Here is a 21,269-nt window from a genome sequence, read left to right as displayed (position 1 = left end):
TGAAGGTCATTGTTTATAATATTGCCCATCTCTTGGGTTACATGGTGTGCATGGTTCACTCCTGGCTGCTGTTCTATGGGGTTACAAATGGACTTGATAAAGGAGAAAGACAAATAAGAGAGAAGGGATAAACAGAGATGGACCGAGGCACTCAGTGTGACATTAAGAGAAGATGACTGTAATAGAGATGGAAGGTGAAATGACTGTGCTGAATGTATTTTAACTTAAGTGCAATTCAGGTCATGTCTGCTCTTGCCAACCTGAGTCGAAGAGTGCCTGTTGGGTTGTAGACTGACCAGTCAGTAATGCCATTTGTAGGGCTTCAGATTTGCTCAAGTCTGAACTGATAGAGTACCACTCTATCAGTACATGTGTTCTCTGTTTAACAGTTCTGCATCTGCTTCTTCATTTGCCATTTCCATGTTTTAACCAGCTCACACATCCCAAACCGTTACATCTGGATTTCCTCATTGCACAAAAGCGTCACGATCACTCCCTCGGCGACGGGAGAGGACAGACCAAATGACCTCTGCTGAGATGCTCATCTCATCCATTAGGGGGTACATGTGTTTATTTGTGTCAAGGAACATCACTTACACAAAATGTAATATGCGTCAGAGTTCATACTCATTTTACAAATTGCAACAGTTCACAGCAATTAACCCGCTGATGTCTAATAATCCTGTTGTAAAGGAGAGAACACGCGCATCGAGACAGACGGCATCTTTGTGTGTAAAATGTTCAGCATGCACCAGAAAAGAGACGCTTTTACACTGAACCCTGTACCTCAATATATTGTGTTTTTCTGTCGCTCATCCAAAAGCTGTTATGATAATAATTAACTCGTCTCTTACCAGTAACAGATGTTTCTTTCTTAATGCGAACTTTAAAGTTGTAACCCCACTGTACACGACCAGACTGGCAACAAAATCCTCTCCCATTGCATTTGGGAAGCAACTGATTTGTTGCACAAAGCATGCTGGGTAACCTGCGATACAGACCAAGTCTTTGGTAGAGCAGTGGGAGCGTTGATTGTAGGACAAGCATACGTCTGGGCAGGGCGGACGTGAGTTTATGTAAATTGGTCGCATACAGTGGGTCTCCATTGTTACAGTAAAGCCTGCTTTGGAGGTTACGCTTTTAAGTTTTTACTTCACTGGCAAAACAAGGACATACTTCACTACATATCAATATCATAAAGAAGCTGCATTTCAGTGCTAATTGTTTGCTTGCATGTGGCAGCAGAAACTTTCTCCTACCAGTGTTTATGCATTGGCAGGCCATGTGTTAAACAATATCCTTCCACTCTGTGTCTGATTGCACTTTTGTAGACATAAAAGACATGTTGCTTAGTAGTTCTAAATAAACAGTAGATTCAGTTGGTCACATGGGACTGATCTGATCTGCTTTGACCATTAACATATTGTTAGAGATGCTTGCTATCATTCGCAAGACAAATAAAGGCTTGCAGCAGTACCGTCCACACTTTCTGAATTGCTGAAAAATACTTTTTATTTGCTAATGTTGTCCTGTTACCATAATCTGCTTCCATGAACTGAATTTGCAGAGACTATTAACATGATAGTACAGTTTTAGCAGACATAGAAGAGGGTATTTTATAGCGCAAATATAGTGTAAAATCAACAAAACAAAGATGTCCTCCTGCTTGTATGTTTCCTCTAAAATATATATGTTTTTCAACACAAGTGCAACAAAGTCTGTTAGTGTGCATTTTAGTGTGCACCTCCCAGGCAACAATCTAGGGAATAAGTAGAAATGTAGGACCTTACCATCCTCACTGCTTGCTCATATGTATGCGTTTATTTGTCTGTGTGTAGTTTATAATGTGTGCATACACACACACACACCTGGCTCTGGTGCCTTGTAGCTTCTGGACTGCCTTGACTCAGGTGCACTCCTTTAAGCAGTCTTAAGAGTCTTTCATCACTTTTAATAAATTTGCTTTCATTCACACCGAATCTGGGGCATTCGCTTTAATTCACATTTTGTTGTTGGTGTATGTGTGTTTTAAATTAAAAAGGATTACAGTTTTTGGAAAATACATTCTCTTAACTTTCTGTGGTTTTCCAGCTTTTGTATTGTTAGACTTCATTTAGTTCAGATTACGGTCTTATGTGCCAGTTTCCACCACTGCTCCAGCTAATTAAACCTGGTCTGTATTATGAACAGGTCCGTTAATCCCTTTGATGAAAACAGATAGGAAAGTGCCCTTGCGCTATAAAAGAAACAGCAGGAAAACTGCAAATGCAACAGCAAAAACTCACGTAACCGAGTGTGTGTGTGTGTGTGTGTGTGTGTCATGGAGGACAAAATAAGGTCGGTGAGCAGGCTATGTGAATGACATGTCGCTCCACCTAATAGGCTCTCTTCCCATTCAGACTCCCTTTTTGGTCTTGATCTCTGACAGAAATGTGGCTGAAGGAGATGAAGCTCTCTCTCTCTCTGACCCCCTCCCTCACTCCATCGTTTTCTTTCTCTCTCTCAAACACACACACACACACACACACACACACACACACACACACACACACACACACACACAGTCCAACTCAGAGCCTGACAGTCCACCTATAATTTGAATCTAAATCAGGTGAGGTGCTTGTGAAAAGTGGAGCACGGCGGGTAATTCTCTTGGCACATCGTTTCTAGAAGAGGCTAATGACCTTTCAGTATTTTGGAGGGGACAGACGTTATTGTTACACTTCCTAAAGATAGTTAACCAGCAGTGTCATGATATGAGATTTTTTTTAAATACATTTCTTAGCTCCTGCGCACAGACATAGGCAAAGACTATTTGTTGGTGTTTCAGGGCTCTCTTGCTGTGTACATTCAGCACCATGAACACACACACACTCATGCACACGCACACACTCTAGCACACACATACCAGCAGTGCTAATAGTCCCAGAGACGACCAGTTGCCAGTTGACTGAGAGGTGGCCTGATCAAGGTAGCTCTGATCAGTTTCGTTAAGTGATCTTAATTTTAAGCCGCTAACACTACATTTAACCATGCTTTTGAAGGGAATGCCACAACAATGCAGCCCATCACATAATACAGGTGAGTCATGAAAACCAGACTTGTGTCACAGTTTTGGTTTGATAAACCTGTTTACGACTTCAAGATTTTTCACCACAACAGATCTTTGGTAATTTAATTTTGTATTTGAATTTTACTCAATATTTCTCCATTTGTGGAAATCATTCTGTTTTTACCACTTTTTATTTGCTACTACTTTTTTATGTCATGCAGTGTTTTGTGTTTAAGATAAAGGAGTTTATTCAGAGTGTTAGTGTCAGTGGTAGAACACTCCGACTCATGTATGTATGCGAGTGCTGCATCTGAGAAAATGTATATTTTCTAACATAACTATCTCTGGTCTTTATGTTTGTCTTATTTCATCTGTTTATTTTAAGATGAATGATTGAAAGTACAGCAAAAATGCAATACCATCTAATTGTACTACAAATGGAAGGTTGTTTGTTTTTCAATTTCAAATTTGTCAAACTTTTTTGGGGGTAAGTATTACAAAAAAATACATTTAACTCACCCCAATTAATCTTGAATGTGTTCACTGTCTACTGACATTGATTCTTAAAAGATTTGATAATCTGAGTTACAATATAATTCTTCATGTGTGACGAAGAGGAAATCAAGATGCACTATAGAAAGGGAAGCAGTTGTGTCTCTTTTATGACTGAGATGGCAATAAAACAAAATGCAATGTAATGCACTTGAAGAGTTGTACAAAGAGGGGAAGATAAAGCACAAGAGGAAAGGTGATGATTTAGATTTCATCCCTTTTTGGAATAGATGTACCGGAAACATGAAATGGAGATTATCTGGGTATCCTGACAGTAAGTACAGTATATCGCCATTGTTAAATGTCAGTTTTGAATAAATTATTGTCAAGAAAACTAATATTTTAATATTTAAAAAACATTCTCATATAAAAGTGCTACAAGCTACCTATGTGTCTTTATAAAAGCTGAGTCAATCATATTTTTAAAAAGGAAAAGTGAAAAAAAGGGAGAGGAAAAAGGAGAGTGCAAAGGGATTAGGCTGTTGATTGGATATGGTTCCCAATTCAGCTCCCTGCCAGTGCCAATAAGAAGGAGATCCAACAGTAAAGAAGGGGGAAGTGAGGATGAGGAGGTGGAGGAATTTGATTGTTATGGAGTCAAGACCCCGAACAGGCTGTCAGATGCTGCTCACTTGCTGCACAGTCTGTCTTTACACGCACACAAACCCACGGCTGGTGTGTGCGTGTGTGTGTGTGTGTGTCCCAGTGATAAATCTTAATTATACAATGGAGTGCAGGCCATGTGCCATCTCATCATACCATGACAAATCTCATAAGCAGCACTAGAGAGCGTGAGAGGAAGAGTGAGAGAGAAATCATGTGCACACCATATCTATACAGAAAAGAAGGAAAATATTTTTTCTTGGGTGAAAGTACTGTGATCCCTCTTTTAAGGGTTCGATTAGAGAACATAAAAGACTTTGTATTGCGTGACTGTTTTTATTTTTTTTGCCATAAACCCTGTCAATACTAAAAAACTGCAGTTGCTACCATTGAGCGGATCTAGTTTTGTCCCAGGATGAGCTGGCGGATGAATACACAGTTCTAGCATGTCGGGGAAAGAATGGGGCTGGGGGCGTTTCTGTGGCCCCCTGAGTCATAGTGGCCAGGGTGAGCTCTAAAAGCAGCCCCCCAGCCCCCCAGAGTAATGGTTAATCGTGGGAAGTCTGGTGTTAGGGTAAGTGTGCCTGTGTGTAGGCCGAGCCTGTTTGTGGCCAGTTGCGGTGGGTTTTGGCGTGCCGTGGTGTGACAGGGCCAGTCAGGCGGATGCGGCGTGTGTTGTTGTAGCCGTGGCGGTGGGGAAAGCCTAGTATAAGCAGCTCTCAGCTCTGCTGGCTGGGAGAAGAGCCGGGGCAGCTCTCCCATAATCAAAAGCAAAAAAAAAAAAAAAAGCTCTGTCCTTTTGTTTTCATGTCTGTTGTGTTCCCTCTGCTGTGGGTTTGGGAGTCCGGTCTGTGTGTCCTCCTTGTTGTCTGTGACTGTCCCGTTGTAACATTCGGTCCTATTCTGGACCCTTGTGTGGTGCTCCGTCGCTACAAAATCTGACACAGACAGAGTCCACTTCCTGGAATGCTGGTGTCGTCCCAGGAAGTGTAACCTTTGAACCACAAAGCGCTGACCAGAAAGTTGCAAATGGCAGCGAGTAACATTCTCCTAATCACAGAAACAGAAAATGTACATCATACTTTATGTAACACACAGCTGTTTTGGATGAACTTAAATTCATTTCCACAGGTAATGAACATACCACAACAGGAAAAGGCACGTAATACAGAGTGGGGAAAAAAACTGTTGAGGAGGGACACAAACCATTTGATTTAGGCGTGATGACTGATGGATCAAGTTGGACCAAGTCTGTTCCAGTCTGCGTCTATTGGCAGTAGGGAGATGAAATGTCACAGCTCCATCCACCATCCATTCGTGTTTTTTACACTTATGAGCAATGATTTCAGTATGAATGACACACGCAAACTGTCTTTTTGATTAATCAGTTTTTATTTTGCCAAATTAACATGTTAGAGTTTCTGTGATTTTGGTGGTTTCCTATCGAAGCAAATCTAATAATAGTCTACCAATCCTCAGTGTGCTGTCTTTTCATTTGCTTAGTCATTTAGTAGGTGGTCTTTTCTGGACGTTCACTTTATTGTACCAGTACCCTAACTATTTGTGATCTTCAAATGGTTTGTAGAAATAAGTGTGGTTGATGTATTTCCTCTTGTCAAACCTAAAGAAACCGTTTCTTAACGGTACAGTAGGTGACATTTTAAAACTGACCTTGCCGCACGGTACTTAAGCAAAAAACCCATGCCCATTCCTGCCCTTTAGTGCACTGCTATTTATAACTATAAGTCTGAGCACGCAGCTACAACTAAAATATATCAAACAAACCAAAGAAGGGACACTTAGGCTACCAAGTCTCCAGCCATTTGTAGTATAGTGCATCTTTAAATACAACAAGCAGACATTTATCATAAAGCTCTGGATAGTTTCCTTTCTGATTAGCTCTAAGAAGAGTTTCCTACAGTACATGCAACCCATTGCCTCTTGGCAAATATTGATCCTTGTTGATATGTAACAAGTGTTGCATGTATCTGTGGAGACACCTATGCAGATGTGTATTAATGTTAAATCCTGTGGTATAGCTCAGGCTCGCTCTGTGTCTTTGTTGTCGTGTCTCATGCAGGATAATTGGCTCTCTGTCACTCAGACCTGCAGCAGCTGCGACTGCAGAGCGTCACGGTTTCACAAATACACCATTCGCCTAGCTGCGTTATTCCTTGAAAGTCTCAGTACTGTATAGAATATAAGAACCAAAATGTATGCATACAGTTTAGAAACACATGCACACATTTGCTCATATACACACACATACATTCAGAAGGCTGCACGTAAGAGTAACTAAGGACTGGAACTCTGACATCATTTACTGCCTGACTGCATTTAGCATCCGCTTTCTCGTTCCCAGCTCTTCATCTCATCCAGTTTGAGCTGGAGTCACTGAATAGCATAAAACATTTCTGTCAGAGTGTCTTCAGCGTTTGAATTATACGTGAGGGACTGTGCCTCTCTGCTGAGTATGTGTGTTTGTGTATGTATGCCATTGCAGTGCTGTGATTTCTGTTCTTAAACCAGGCTTGGATGTAAAATTGCAGATTTTTCGTTTCATTTTTATTAAGTACTTAAAAAAAGACATCTGGTCCAACATTTCATAGTGCATGCTCGGTTTGCCACCCCCCCCCCCCCCCCCCCCCCCAAAAAAACTGAGCTGCTGCTTGCAGAGAAAGAGACCGTGGGAGAAAAGTCTTTCTACAGCAAACCTCAGACAGTGACAGAAGGATAAACAAAAAAACAAAACACTTTCTTTTACAGGTGAACTCCTGAGTCAAACACAAGCCTGCTCGTGATTTCAGCCTGTTTCTGTCTATCTGATGCCACTCCTGCAGGCTCAGGTCACAGCTCCATTATTTGTCAAAGACTCACTGATTTCTTCTGTCTTCATTTCTGCAGGCACAGAAATCGTGGATAGAACGAGTATTCAGCAAGAGAGAATGTGTTCATATCATAGTGAGCGCCAAAGACCCCCATAGGTAAGTAATAATGTATGTGAAGGAGATGGAAAAAATATGAATGCATTACTTGGTGTGTTTACCTGTAAATTGCATTGTTCTTAGTTCCAGATAGTTCTTTTTGTTTTGAATTGCGGAAGAAGCAAAGGGTAAAGAAAGTACTTTTTAGCTAAAAGAAGTATATGTATTTAGGATTAAGCTGCTTCTTTATTTGCTATAAAAGCTACAAGACCTTAATGAGTGAGTTAGCCAATGTGACCTCACAGATAGCATATTAGGAGCCCTGTTTCGCTACTGACCTTTGAAAACATGCCTCAGAGTAATATCACGCTGGCCTCTATTTGCATCACAGTTAGATGTTCTACACTAATGAGCTGAAATACTGACATTACACATTTTTAAATCACAAATGTGAAACTCAGGGCCAGGCCAGTTCATTCTTTCATCATTTTAAAAGGTTATTAATTCAAGCAACATTCAAGATCGAGCCCACAGGTGTATGCTGCTTAGCAGTACAGCAATGTGTAACTGTGAAAGTAGTGAGGATATATAATAATACATGATTGTAATCATAAGAGCACTTCAACAAAATGTGATGTAGTTTTGAGAGAGACACTTCAGCACTCATTATCTCAAACATCTCCTCTCGTTCTGCTCAACAAAATCACTGTCACACCGACGTTATCAAAATCTTTACCACAGCTGATGTTGTTGCTTTGGGTGACAAACTCACAGAGACAAGTCTAATTCCTGCAGTACCGGCCCTCACACACACAGATACACACACACACACACACACACACACACACACACACAGACACACACAGGAAATGGCACTGTTTGTTCGGTAAACAGAATTAACATAACTTGAGGAAAGCGGGTGGAAGCCAGAAGGAGGGGAAAGAGATGTTCCTCAAGATCAAATCAACTTTTCTCTTTTTAGTGATAAACACGTGTGTTGACACATTAGGCAGAGGGAGGCAAAGTACCTTTGGTAAGAAATGACGGTAACATGAAGTGACGATCAAAGCCTCCTGACTTCCTTTCCTCCCAGGTCTCCCACTCCATCCTCTAAGGTTAAAATACAGAATATGAACGCTGCATTCAGTACATCTGAATAAGCATGTACTCGGGTAGGAATACTACAATTCATATAACTGTCATTCTGCTAACTCCTCTAGTTGCTGAAAGGGAGAAGGAGAGGAGAACATCATGGAGCAGAAAACAAAAAGAGACAGAGCCAATAAAAGATAGCAGGGGCCTTCAGATCTTTCTCCTCCTCTCCTCCCAATCAGGAGATGAAAGTCAGATGACAAGCTGTCACTTCGTCCTTGCCCACCTCTTCCTGTTAAGCACACGACTATGGCAGCTCTCAAGCTTTTCCTCACCATCTCTTGGTCTCTCTCTCTCTCTCTCTCTCTCTCTCTCGACACTACAGTAGCTTCTCTTCGGGCTTTGGCTCTGATCTTTCTGCCTAAACTGTTCACAGTAATGTTTGAAGTGACCCATATCTGATATCAGTGTGAACGGATCTTTGCCCTGAAACGCCTCACATGCAGCCAATTAATATCACACACATCCAAAAATACAAAAATACACATCGGAGTTATTGGTGCCAGACTCTGTTTACATATTTCTCAATTTAACAGATTTGGGTTCATGACTTTGTAATGTCTCTTAAAGCAGACTTTTCATTTCGGCGGATATTTAACTTTGACAGCTCTTCTGTGAACTAACTTAAATAAACTAAAGTAAGATGTGTGAAGTTACTGTTTGATGGCACGAAACCGCCATTCAGCACGTCCATGCAATTTCTGTTACACATGATTTTCATATAAATCAAAAAGTTGTGCGTTGGGAAAAATTGAATTTATCAGATGAACTGAGTGAACTGTGAAAAGTCTGTTTGATAAATTAGATTTACATTTTAAATGACTGATGACGAGGCAACTGTTCGCTAAACATCTACTCCTTCTAAAAGATAGTTTATGATTTCTTACGACTCATAAACAGACACTAACTCATTCAGCGGACATAATTTAACATAATTCGGTATCAATTTGAGCTCCATGTAAAGTAAATAAACGTAATGTTTATTTAATTTACAGAACCTTCTCACACCGGTCGCATGGCCAGTGATCAGACGTATGATGTAACCGATTAAGGATAACTCACATTTAATACTTTTATAACATGTAGTGTATGTGCATGTGAGTGTTTCTGTTTGTGTTAATTTCTTTGGCACATGATTGGAAAAAATATATATTTCAGTTTCCAATCTACAAAATAACAAAATTGAATCTGTGTCACATGAGATTAATTACATTGTATTTTGCCACATTAGCTTGTAATTTGAACGTAGCCTTACATGCACTTTTACTTTCTCCTCTCAGGTGCTGTTGTGGTCGTCTGATAGGCCAGCATGTGGGCTTGCCCCCGGGCATATCAACTAGTCAGAATGATAAGGCAGAGCGTTTGGCTAAGAATGACAGCCTGTCGGAGAAGTGGTCGATCTGCAAACACACACAGCTCAGCCCCACTGATGCATTCGGCACCATTGAGTTCCAGGGAGGAGGACACTCCAACAAAGCCATGGTGACTCTCATAACAAATCTACTGTGTTGCATTTTGTCCCAAGGCAAACGAGAACAGAACAACCTGACAGTTTTACACAAAAATACACATCCAAACAACCAGTTTTCTCAGTTTCAGCTCTTGGTCTGGATAGCACAGTTATACCAGCGTTGGGAAAACAGTTGAATATATTTATGATTGGCAAGGTTTTCCGGCAATTAAAACGTTTCATACATAGTCCAAATGCAAATGACAATACTTGTAATGAAGACTCCTCTTGAGTCAAGGTTTTGATCAAGCTTCTCTTACACTGTAATACTCAAATTTAAAGGCATCACACATGTGCAATATAATGCATCATATCATGACAGAACAAAATCAATCTAATGAGTGTAATCATTAAGTAATTACATATACTTATAATGTAATTATTGCGTCTAAGACTGCAGCAGATAAAATTGTTCCTGATTAATTGATCCATTCCAAAAGTACTTTAGTCTGATTGTGCATGTTATTCATACTTGCACCATCTAGGCTAACCACAGTGACAGATCACATCACACATGCTATAGCTTTCAGGGAATTCAGATGAATGCGGCTGCTGAATTATGTCTGATTTATTCCCAGTGTTAAATAATTCATCCAGACACATGTCAGGTTGGGTGTCTGAGGGTGGATTAGATAGATAAACAGATGCTCTATAATGCATGTGGTTCTCCAATCACCGCAAACATCTGTTCAATACTGTTGTATCCTCAAAAATGAAAGCCACACACTCGGGCAGCTCTGCTGATTCATGTGATGTTTTACCATTTCATAATTTTGCCCTCACAGATTCGTTTCACATTGCATGCTTTTATGACACGTAGTGTATGTGTCTGCGTGTGTTGCTGTTTGTGTCTCAGGCACATGCAGACTTCAAGTCACCATGTGCCTGAGGGTGATGCCGGTGCGCTACTCTGTACTTCACTCACACATGCCCCACTGTTTTCAGTACGTGCGAGTGTCTTACGACACCAAGCCTGACCTGCTGCTACACCTGATGACCAAGGAGTGGCAGCTGGATCTGCCCAAGCTGCTCATCTCGGTCCACGGGGGCCTGCAGAACTTTGAATTACAGCCCAAACTCAAACAGGTCTTTGGGAAAGGGCTCATTAAGGCTGCCATGACAACAGGAGCCTGGATCTTCACCGGCGGAGTCAACACAGGTGAAGTACAGGACTTACACGCAGCGTGTCTTGAGAACTACTGGAGAACAACCTGTACTACAGTGAAACATTGTGCTGCATTTGTTTGCATGTTTGTGCAAATATTTCTGGGCCCTGTAAAAAATATTTTATTTAAGATATTAATGTGCTGCCTCACTTTTTATACTAAATAAGCGGCTATGCACTTGTGCTCGGAGTATGATGAGTGTGTTACACTATCAACTATTAAATATCCATTTGTAAAAACCCTCAGGGCTGTTAAGATGTCGAACCACTGGATCACTGCCAAGGGGTTATTTTAAGTATATTAAGAGCGCTCACTTATACTTACAGACACTTATAGTTAGAGCAGACAGGTGAAGAATAGCTCTCAGGGAGTCTAGACTGCTTATTTTATTGCTGAAAGCCAATGAAAAAGATCACATTTAGACAACAAGATGTATTACACAAACTGTATTTATATCAGGGAAGACTGAACAAAAAGCTAAAAGAGTTATAATTTAATTTGTTGTGTGACATAAATGACACAATAAGAGCCTATCATGAATATATACTCTTCAATGAGTGGTATTCCAGTTAAAGAAACAGGATTTTCCCTGTTATGAGTATTGAAGTATCAAGGTTGTGGAGAAGATCACCTTGAGACTCTTTAGCCTCAGGATATCTCTTTTCAGAGATACTGAGTAGCTGGATGAATTTGGCCTGGAGCAGGATTTACTGTATGAGGGGCTCAGTGGACTGGATCTCCAGACAGAAACAGTGTCTGACAGCAACAAGATGATTGGGTAACAGTGTTTGAGACAAAAAAAAATACGATTGGTAGCAATGAATATAGTGGCAAAAAAAAATGCTGTTTTTCCCCAGAAGCACAGCGTTAATGACAGCATGTGTGTGTGTGTGGGGGGGGGGGGGGGGGGGGGGGGGGCTCTTTAGGGTTCTCTCTAGCTGACAGATTGAGAGCACATGGCTTATGCATAGATATGACTTTATCATGCATATGGAAAGTCTCCCTGAGTGATACTATGTTTCTGAGCTTGGTAAACTATGGATAGTTGCGGGAAGTAAATGATTTGCTGCTCCTGTTTCACATATCAGTGGAAGTGTAGTATCTTGAATGGTATCAATGATATCAATGATTACTATACATAGAGATTAAAATGAACGACCGTGTTGCAAAATGTATAATGTTTTATAACTACTGGGAACGGAATGGACCACATATTTGTTTCTTAGTTTTACCTTTGGACTTTTCAATGCTGTGTCACTTTGTTTGTTCACTGTTTGTATTGTTCTTGTATTGTTTCCATATTTACAAAAAGAAAAGCATTTTTAGTTACCTAAATTAAATACAGCAGGCTTTAAATAAGAACAAAGATGGGAGGCGAGATGAGACAGATGGAAATAAATGATACACCGTTGGATGCAGTAGAGGGCTCACACTTGAATAAAGAAATAAATAGAAAGTAAGATTTAGTGACACAATGGGTTCAAAGGCAAGAAAGAGGGAGAGGAAGGCCTGAATAATGGAGGTAGAGAAAGAATTAATGTCGGCAGAGATGGTACAAGATGGCCTCCAGGTCTGACTGCTGCTTCCCTGAGGACAACAACTAGAGGCCCGAAGCTACGACCCGTCTGTGTTTGATGCTGTGTGTGTGTTTTTGTGTGTGTGTGTGTGTGTGTGTGTGTGAGTGTGTGTGTGTGAGAGTATATTCAAATCGGCTTCCGCACCAACCCCTGCTGCCCTTACCCTGCACCTCATAGTTCTTGTTTATCTTTTAACAGCAGATTGTAACATTATCTAAGTTTACACTGTGTATTGACAATAACTGATTTTGTTATCTGTGTCTCCCTCCTTCTGACGAACACTCTTAAACATTTCTGCACACACACAGGAGTGATACGCCATGTTGGTGATGCATTGAAAGACCACGCCTCCAAGTCAAGGGGGAAGATCTGCACCATTGGCATCGCTCCGTGGGGCATCGTAGAAAATCAAGAGGATCTTGTTGGCAAAGATGTAAGTCTCTAAGAATGTATAAACGGAACAATATGAAACAGTTTCAGAGCGGGCGGTTGCATGCTGGTTTGCGTGATGTGAAAAAACATTGTGTGCAGCCCACAGTTGCCACAGCCTGTGAATTGCAGTTAACGGTTTATTAACTGAGATGCTGAGTAAGCCAATGCAATCTGTGATAAACGCTCCTTCAAAGTGAGTTGGACACAGCTGGCGGAACACTGCAGAACACATGCTGACTCATTGAAATATCTGGAATCAATATTCTGTTGTAGTTTTAAAAAAATTCAGAATGTTCTACTGAAGTCAAGTCAAGCAGAGCAGATGAAATGAGACAATTTAAGTACTGTAGCTCTTTTTCCATTCTTGATTGGTCTCAACTGTACGCCTAATGACCAGATGAGTTTACCTCAGATTGTTTGGGGTTTCTCCACTTGACCAAATCCAAGCTCCAATGTCGTATAAATGGTCATCCAGTAACAGTAAAATAAATGTGCAGTAGCTATTGAAAATACATTGGTCTCTTATTTCTTTTTTAAGTACCAAACACTTTCATCTTTCATCACCCTGATAAAATCTCTCTCCTTAAATGTGGATGTCTGATTTTAAAAACAAGAGGCTGAAATATCCTGACTTTTAGTCCTAAGAATGGGTCAAGCCCTGAAAGGGCGAATCCAATATTTCCCATTGTTCAACCAGTACCGTCTCTTTGTTAGTGTCTCTCTGCTTGGTAGATCCTTATGCCTTTCAAACTGTGGCTTAGTTTGTAACATAGGCTTGCCATTAAAATCTGCTTCTTTAGTTAAAACTCCTGAAAATTAGAACATTCTATAATTGTTCCCATATGACTTTCTGTCTATACGTGGGTAACATAAATGATGCTAAGAAAACATGCCTTTGTTATCAGTAAACCAAACATTTTCCTTTGTCAAGCTGTCACATACCCCTTCCCAGATGTTTGTGTAACTGTTCAATTTCCTAATTTCCCGGACAGGTGGTGCGTCCATACCAGACCATGTCCAACCCCATGAGCAAGTTGACGGTTCTAAACAGTCTCCACTCCCACTTCATCCTGGCAGACAATGGCACCACGGGAAAGTACGGCGCTGAGGTCAAACTGCGACGTCAGCTTGAGAAACACATCTCCCTGCAGAAGATCAACACACGTGAGTGGAATTTACCATTATACAAGCAATGGGCTTGAAGTTGATGTATGATACACTGCATACAATAGGGCCAAAACAGAAAGGTAAACTCACCAAGCTGTCTGCCCGCTTAGCAGTCATTGAGTGGCAGCTAAGTACAGCAGTGTATGTACTGGTAGTTCCATTAGCCGTAAGCCAAACAGACCGTCAGCTGTGTTATCGCTAGCGGCCCCTGCTGGCCGGGGTGCCGGTTAGGAGTAGTGAGTTAGGAGTTAGCAGGCAGTCAATGGCAGTATAAAACAGTTAAAAGAAGGTGTTTTGAGAAACTGTGAGTCACAGCAACCACAAGAGGTCCTTAAGCATGAAGCCACAACTGGTTACCCAAGAAAGTATGCAGTTTGCTGCAGCTGAATGCGAGATTAGCCGCACACACACAACTAATCATATAGCCTCAACAAAATAAATAATATCCCCGACGTCACAATACTGAGTGAAGTTCATAAAGAAGGAAAAACACAGACTTCAGTATCAGTCATTCCTCATGTCCTCTGTCCTCGTCCGTCTGCTGATGTGATTTACTGCCTGCAGGTACCGTTAGTAAAGAAACGGGGCCGCTTTGTCTCGGAAAGCAGAAAATCTTTCAGGAATTTTAAGATTTGCGGCAAACAGTTACACTACATACAGACAGCTTATGATATAGCTTGTTTGTAACAATTCACTATTAACCAAGCCAGTGCACTGTGGTTGTGTAAAACAGCGGCGGAGGATGAGACTGCGGACAGAGTTGATTGAAATAGATATTTCATATATTGATAAACTATTGGCTTTTTACTCACACAAGGTTTTACACTTACAATAACGACTGTAGTTGGGATTACTCGAGTAAACTGTGAGTTATCTTCCAAAATTACACCAAAACGTTTAAAAGTACCAATATAAGAACCAATAACGTTGAAGCTTATCAATGCTCCGGTCTTTAGCACCGGTGCCCGTTTAATATCAGGATTCTGTACCAATCTGTAATGGCTACTGCCCTACTTACCCTAAATTAAAGAAAGGGTTGTTTTAATCACAGTGCGTGATAATAGCATAATGAAACTGTAATCCTTGTTTTTATTGATGGCACCACAATGGGTTAATTGGGTTCAAACTCTATTTTATAGCTGCAACCGGACTAAAATTATCATCACCTGCTTTATACTGAACACATGCTGTCAGACAGCGTATTTTTAGCCAGCTGTGATATAACTCGATCAGCCTTTGAAACCGTCCCTCCCTTCAGGAGGGGTTTATTTTTTCTTTCAAAGCTTCCTGACAGCTCAGATGAACTCTTTCCTCAAATTAACCTGCTTGATAATCCTTGTCTCCTTCTTCTGTGGTGCTGCACAAAGCTAACAAATGTAACAAACACAGACATACTGATCAGCACACGGTCGACAACTGCACATGTACAAATATGCTGTACTGCAGACACAACAACTACATTAAGTTGTATTATGTAAACACACCTAAAGGAATGAAAGCTGTATCAGATTGTTTGATAGTTGATAATACAAATCAGAACATGGTACACTGGATGATTTCAAAACCACTTGGTCTACATCACAAATGTCGGGACGGCCACATTTTTTATGTATTTTATATATTTTGACAGACACGGTATTATTACACACTACTGTTGAAATTCGAAAGAATCTCACTCTGTGATGTATTTTTGTGCACCTCTCCACGTCTTTATTTTAAGAATTATTGCATCAAAGGCATATTATGCTCATAAAAAGGCAGCAAGACTATATTTGAATTCTTGTTTGTGCGAGACGCAGGTGTTTATGTATTGCGTGTACTGTATATTTATGTTTATTTGTGCCTGCACATGCACATACTGGCCTTTGTGTGGAGTGTTCATGCACCGTTGAGTCCTTGTCACATTGTATTTCTCCGTTTTCAATTTCCACATTATACCTTAGCTAGAAACCAAATGGATTTGCATGAATACAAATGCATTTCTCTGTCTTTTTCTCTCTCTCACACACCGTCACAAACAACGACACAAGCGCGCACAAACCTCGCTGAAACCCTTTAAATACATTTCTTAATAGCCTCTCATTGTGTAGAAAGTGCTGGAAACAAACCTGTGTCAGAGAAATTCAGTTTGGGGCCGTGATTTGTTATTACCGTCTTTTGTTGTCAACATAAAGGCATTTTATAACACTTTCCTCAGGGTTTGGGTGACATGAATGCACACATTTTAACATCAATGCTTATTTGAAAACTGAGGGTGTCAGGAGATGGATGTTTGGAATGGATACATGGTTACAAGTGTCGAGAGCAATATCATGAATCAAATCTTGCTTTTGTCACCTATAACTGATGTTCACTGATACGGACTGTCACTCAGGATGAAACTGTTTTGTTTTTTTCTTTACCAGCACAACCGTATTCCTCCTGACCCAGTGTCTCTAGGTATTTAGGACATCTCCCTCGGGTTGTTAGGATACACAGATGTACTTCCTCCTTGTTCATCATCCAGTCATGTGACCTATGGACTTCCCTTTGTCATCCTATGCCTGGACTCATACAAAAGGGGCTGGGAAGGCAAAGGGACGCCCAGTCGTCATACAGGCATCTAACCATCCATATGATGGGAATGTACTCCGCCATCTCTGCTTTATCCATCATCTGAGCATATATCTAGATGCTGCACTAATACTGCCCGGGATCTGTAAATGAAACAAGCTGATAGGTGACTGTGTGTGCTGTTAATCTACTGTTGACCATCATAGCACGGAGCTATCACTCTGACACGAACCGTAACCTCAGCTGAGAACCAGCTTCAACTGTATAACCTGCCAGTCAGGTTGACAACAGTTGCCTCTTGAGGTGAAGTGCTGTGTCAGCCAAAATGGATCCATAGTATTAATCAGAATAGTGCTGTTAACGTTTCTTATATAATGTGATGTGATTTTGTATCTGTGACCTGAATCAAAGCAAGTCTACTAACTTCTTTTTTCTTGGAACTGTTTTAAAATTATATTGAACATGTGATGAATCTAGCTATTGGTTTTTAGGAACTTCATACATTTTGTAGTTAGTAGATTTATCTAAACATTAATTTTAAGCATCTTAATCTGCACAGCTGCAACTCTACATATCAACAAAGGGACATTTTTACTCCCAAAAGAGGTTAACATACACAAGAAGGAGTTAAACACACTATTGACAAACCAGCCACATATCCCTTTTCTTGTATGAATGTCGCAACAACTTTTATTGTGCCGATTTTCATGCAAATGAGCAGCCCTAGTGTGGGATTACTGTATGTGCCTGTTTATTCTACTGTACCTTGTTGTGCATACACACGAGTATCTTTCACTTACTCATTCACCTCTGAAGGGTTGGCAGACAAGGAGCATTTCTTAATTCTATTACCTGTCCACGGTCAATCAAAGAGTGCATCAATTTTCCTCACAGCAGGGCTGCTGTGGGATCCAAGAGTAGCCTGAGGTCCTGTCAAGGAAAGAAGGATAAAGAAAGTGAAGAGGAAAAAAGCAGTTTTAGTTTGAATGGCCTAACATGTGGGTTGTGGACCACACGTAACCACAAGCTCTTTTTTCTCCTCTTTTTTTATTTTAACACACAGTCACACACTCTGCACACAAACACAAGATGAAAGAAGTGTGGTGGATAGATATGTGTAATCTCCCCCTGTGGTACTTTTGTGATGTCTGGGCAATCCTGTAGCTAATCCTACTGTGCCTGCGTGCAATTTTCCATGCAACGGCTATCACCATGTGAGTGCCGGAAATGCTGTAGCAATCAAATTGGCTCCACAATATAACACAGTTTTTAAAAGTGGGAGTCAATTGTAAATATCAAATGTGATTGTGTTCTGATCTGACTACGCTCTAGATATAGCTTTGATATTGCAAACAATGCCTTAACAAATCTTCTAGGTCATGATACTTTAACTAATACCTTGCTACATTTCGATTTACTTTTGCCAAAAGATGTTTGTGGTCATTTTGCACATTGCACATTGCCATTTCAAATTATGGTAGCACCATTGGCACCTGTCAAATCTCATCATTGGAGCACAGTTGGGCCGTTCCTAAACCTCTTAACACCACCTTTGGTGACAAGACCTGTGTATTCCCTCTGCATACGTCCTGTATGACTGTAAATTTGATGTTGTGTAAGGTGTCGCCTTATGGGTTTTGTGCCCTCTTCAGTGGAATGTGGACAAGACTATTGAAGGGACAGCTCTGGTTGGTGGTAAACAAAATAAATGGCTTCAGACAGGGAACTGGGGTTGGGAGGCTATACATGTGGTGGATGGACTGGAGCCAGCACATTCAGACGCTAGAGTAAATGCTCAGCGCTTTGCCCTGCCGTACATGCATGGCTCTCTCGTCACTTGTTCAGCCAGACGTGGTCAGAGATGCAGATGCAAATGAGCCTGGATAACCGTGACAAGGATTCAGCTTAGGCAGCACAGCACGCTTCACATGTAAACGGAGGGACAAAGCATTGTTAATTTAAAATATGGTTGCTCATTCCAACACACTCTTTTATAGTGTGAGGGCACATACACACAGAGACATGTTTCCTATTTAACCTCTACTTACCATCTCTTGACGCTAGCAGATATTTTCAAAGTCAAAGATGAAGAAAATCAATAAAATGATTGGCACCGTTCAGCACAGCTCACTCAGCCACTGCACCGCTCTTTTGACATGTCTCCATGTGGCTACAATGCTTTTTAATCACACACCTGCCTCAGAGAGATGACAAGTAAAAGAGGAAGAAAGGGGAGTGAGAAAATGAAGACACAGAAAAGGGATTGAGTGTGAGCCGAGGGGGAAGAGAATAATATAAAGCGCAAAGAAAGTGTGATGCAGCTGTGGAGGATACAGGCAGTGAGACGACATAATACCTTGAGGTGTAAGGAGAATAAGGACATCTAATCTTTTTCTCTCTTAAAATTCAACAAGAAATAAATAGAATTCCCTGCATCTTATTCACTCACACATTGCTGTATCTTTTTGCAAATGGATGTACATGCCAGGCCCAAAGAGGAAATAACATTATTAATTTGTGCAAGTTTAGATAAAGTCTGCAAGAATGAATGAGGCACCTTGAGTGTGCCCTTGTCCATTTCACTTAAATTCCATGGAATATTGAAATGGGCGCATAAGTGCTTTGTATATTGAATGTGTGTGCATTTAAACTCTGTGTCTACTGTGTAACCTTCACTGGTCCTGCTATAGCAGTGTTTTCATTAGTCACAGCAGAGGTAAAAGATGAAGTAGCTCTAGTAATCGAATCCAGAAGCCATAAGGCCTTGCGTTGCAGATTAGCCATGACATTGTGACCTCCACCGTGGAGCAGCCGATACAGAAGAGATTATATTATTATTATTGGTACATGGGAAGTCAATAGGGTAGTAATACTCTTCCTTCAACCACTATAAATGCCTGAACAAACTCACAATTTTCCGATATAGCTTATAATATCTCCCCTTTTTTGCTCTGTCCAACTGCGTGACCAACCGGATTACTTGGTGGCTCTTGTTCTTTGACACATTTCAAATAACTGCATTTTAAGTTTGAATCTGGCTCAGAGATATATCCCACAAAGCACAAATAGCAGGAAAAGCTTAGAAAAGCTTATAAGTTGTGCTGTGAATTTTTCTTTTTAATTCAGATCTCTAGACAATCCGTACCATGAGTCATACAAATTAATATAGAGTCCCCCGGTTGGTGGTTTTGGTCCCAGTGGTGGTACTACACTGATGACTTAAATGTTTGAATGATGTTTAAGTCAATGGGGCTGAACTGACTCTGTGGGAGTGGCTCAGTCGATAAAATATTTTCGGGCAATTGAGAACAAGCTACAGAGACAGCATGGGGACAGTAAAAGTCATTAGGGATAAGGTGTGTTCGTGCACAAATGGACTGAAAAAAAGTCAAACAAGAACTGCCAGAGTGTTCAGGCCTGTGGTGGAGAGATAACAGCCAGGTTGGATACACAACTTCTTCTCCAGGTACACCCTTAGATATAAAGGCGCTAACTAGAAACACACAGGGTTTTATAGAGGTTCCACCTGAAACCCTTTCAGAGGGTTCTACCCAGACCCCAACATAAAGAGTTTTACCTAGGAAACCCCATGAGCGGTTCTATAGAGAACACTTCTTTGGTGTAATGGTTTATATTCCAAGGATTTGATCTACAACCCTAAAGGGCTGGGGCTGATGTGGTTTAGCGTAACCCGCAACAATCATGGTTCCTAATCACAGTGTTTGGGGGGATGTGGGCTGGATTGTGGGCGTTCCTTTTAACACCTTTGCTTTCAACAATCCTTGAATCCTTTCTTTCAAAAACGGTACTTTGGATGAAAAGGGCTCTTAAAAGAACCCTTAGTGGTGAGATGGTCAGGGATGTCCCCTATGCATACTATTTAACAATTAAACAAGTCGAGACAAAAAGCAATTGTTTTTGTTCTTTTTGTCATATACAGTTATTTATTTTTACCAATTGCTTCTTCATATTTGTGACAAACACCATTTTTAACTGTGATTATGGGCTATACAATAAACCTGACTTTCTGCATTTCCAATGGTTCACAGAGTTTTTACGACTACTCAGAGGCTGACTGTAGCGCTTGTGACGTGATGACATGTTTATTGTACCTTTTATGGATCATTTGAAGTCAGTGCAGACTAGAGATGTATACTGTATCTTGTAGCTGTCGTATGAGCTGAATCCAAAAGGGTTTTGGCAAGGACGAGTCAGGTAAACTAAGACGCCATTTATCCAGATGACATTTTATACACTTTCACTTTATTTACACTTGTTTTGAATTTGTGGGATGATACATTGCCTTAAGTACAATTCCACAAACATATTTACAGTAGGCTTCATTTTTTCATAGACATAGCTCGCACAAAAGTGGATACACACAGACTCACACACATAAATCAACCCTTTAAACCCAATTCCCCAGTTGTAAATGTATTTTCCTGATCAATAACACCATTCATGATTCATTCTCTCTGGCTCACGGCCTTGGTAACGCTACAACTTGACTAAAATGACTGGTAAAAAGGTGGCACAGTCACAGACCATCTGATTTAGTATGAAAAAAAAAAGACAACATAT

General features: G+C 40.7%; 1 protein-coding gene across 9 annotated transcripts in view; it reads left to right on the top strand.

The window, feature by feature from the left end:
- Positions 1-21,269, top strand: part of trpm3 (transient receptor potential cation channel, subfamily M, member 3) — a gene marked incomplete at both ends in the record, with an annotated part of 121,564 nt that overhangs the window by 54,121 nt on the left and 46,174 nt on the right. For all 9 annotated transcript variants that reach the window (XM_079161179.1, XM_079161178.1, XM_079161186.1 and 6 more), the window contains 5 exons: positions 7,112-7,191; positions 9,564-9,765; positions 10,739-10,952; positions 12,845-12,969; positions 13,961-14,132. In XM_079161179.1, coding sequence (XP_079017305.1) covers positions 7,112-7,191; positions 9,564-9,765; positions 10,739-10,952; positions 12,845-12,969; positions 13,961-14,132 — 793 coding nt within the window. The remainder of the gene's footprint in view (positions 1-7,111; positions 7,192-9,563; positions 9,766-10,738; positions 10,953-12,844; positions 12,970-13,960; positions 14,133-21,269) is intronic.

The sequence above is a fragment of the Pholis gunnellus genome (assembly GCF_910591455.1).
Source record: "Pholis gunnellus genome assembly, chromosome: 6".
Classification (NCBI taxonomy): Eukaryota; Metazoa; Chordata; class Actinopteri; order Perciformes; family Pholidae; genus Pholis; species Pholis gunnellus.
Note: the sequence above shows the minus strand (reverse complement) of the source record. Positions and strands in the feature narration are given on the sequence as shown.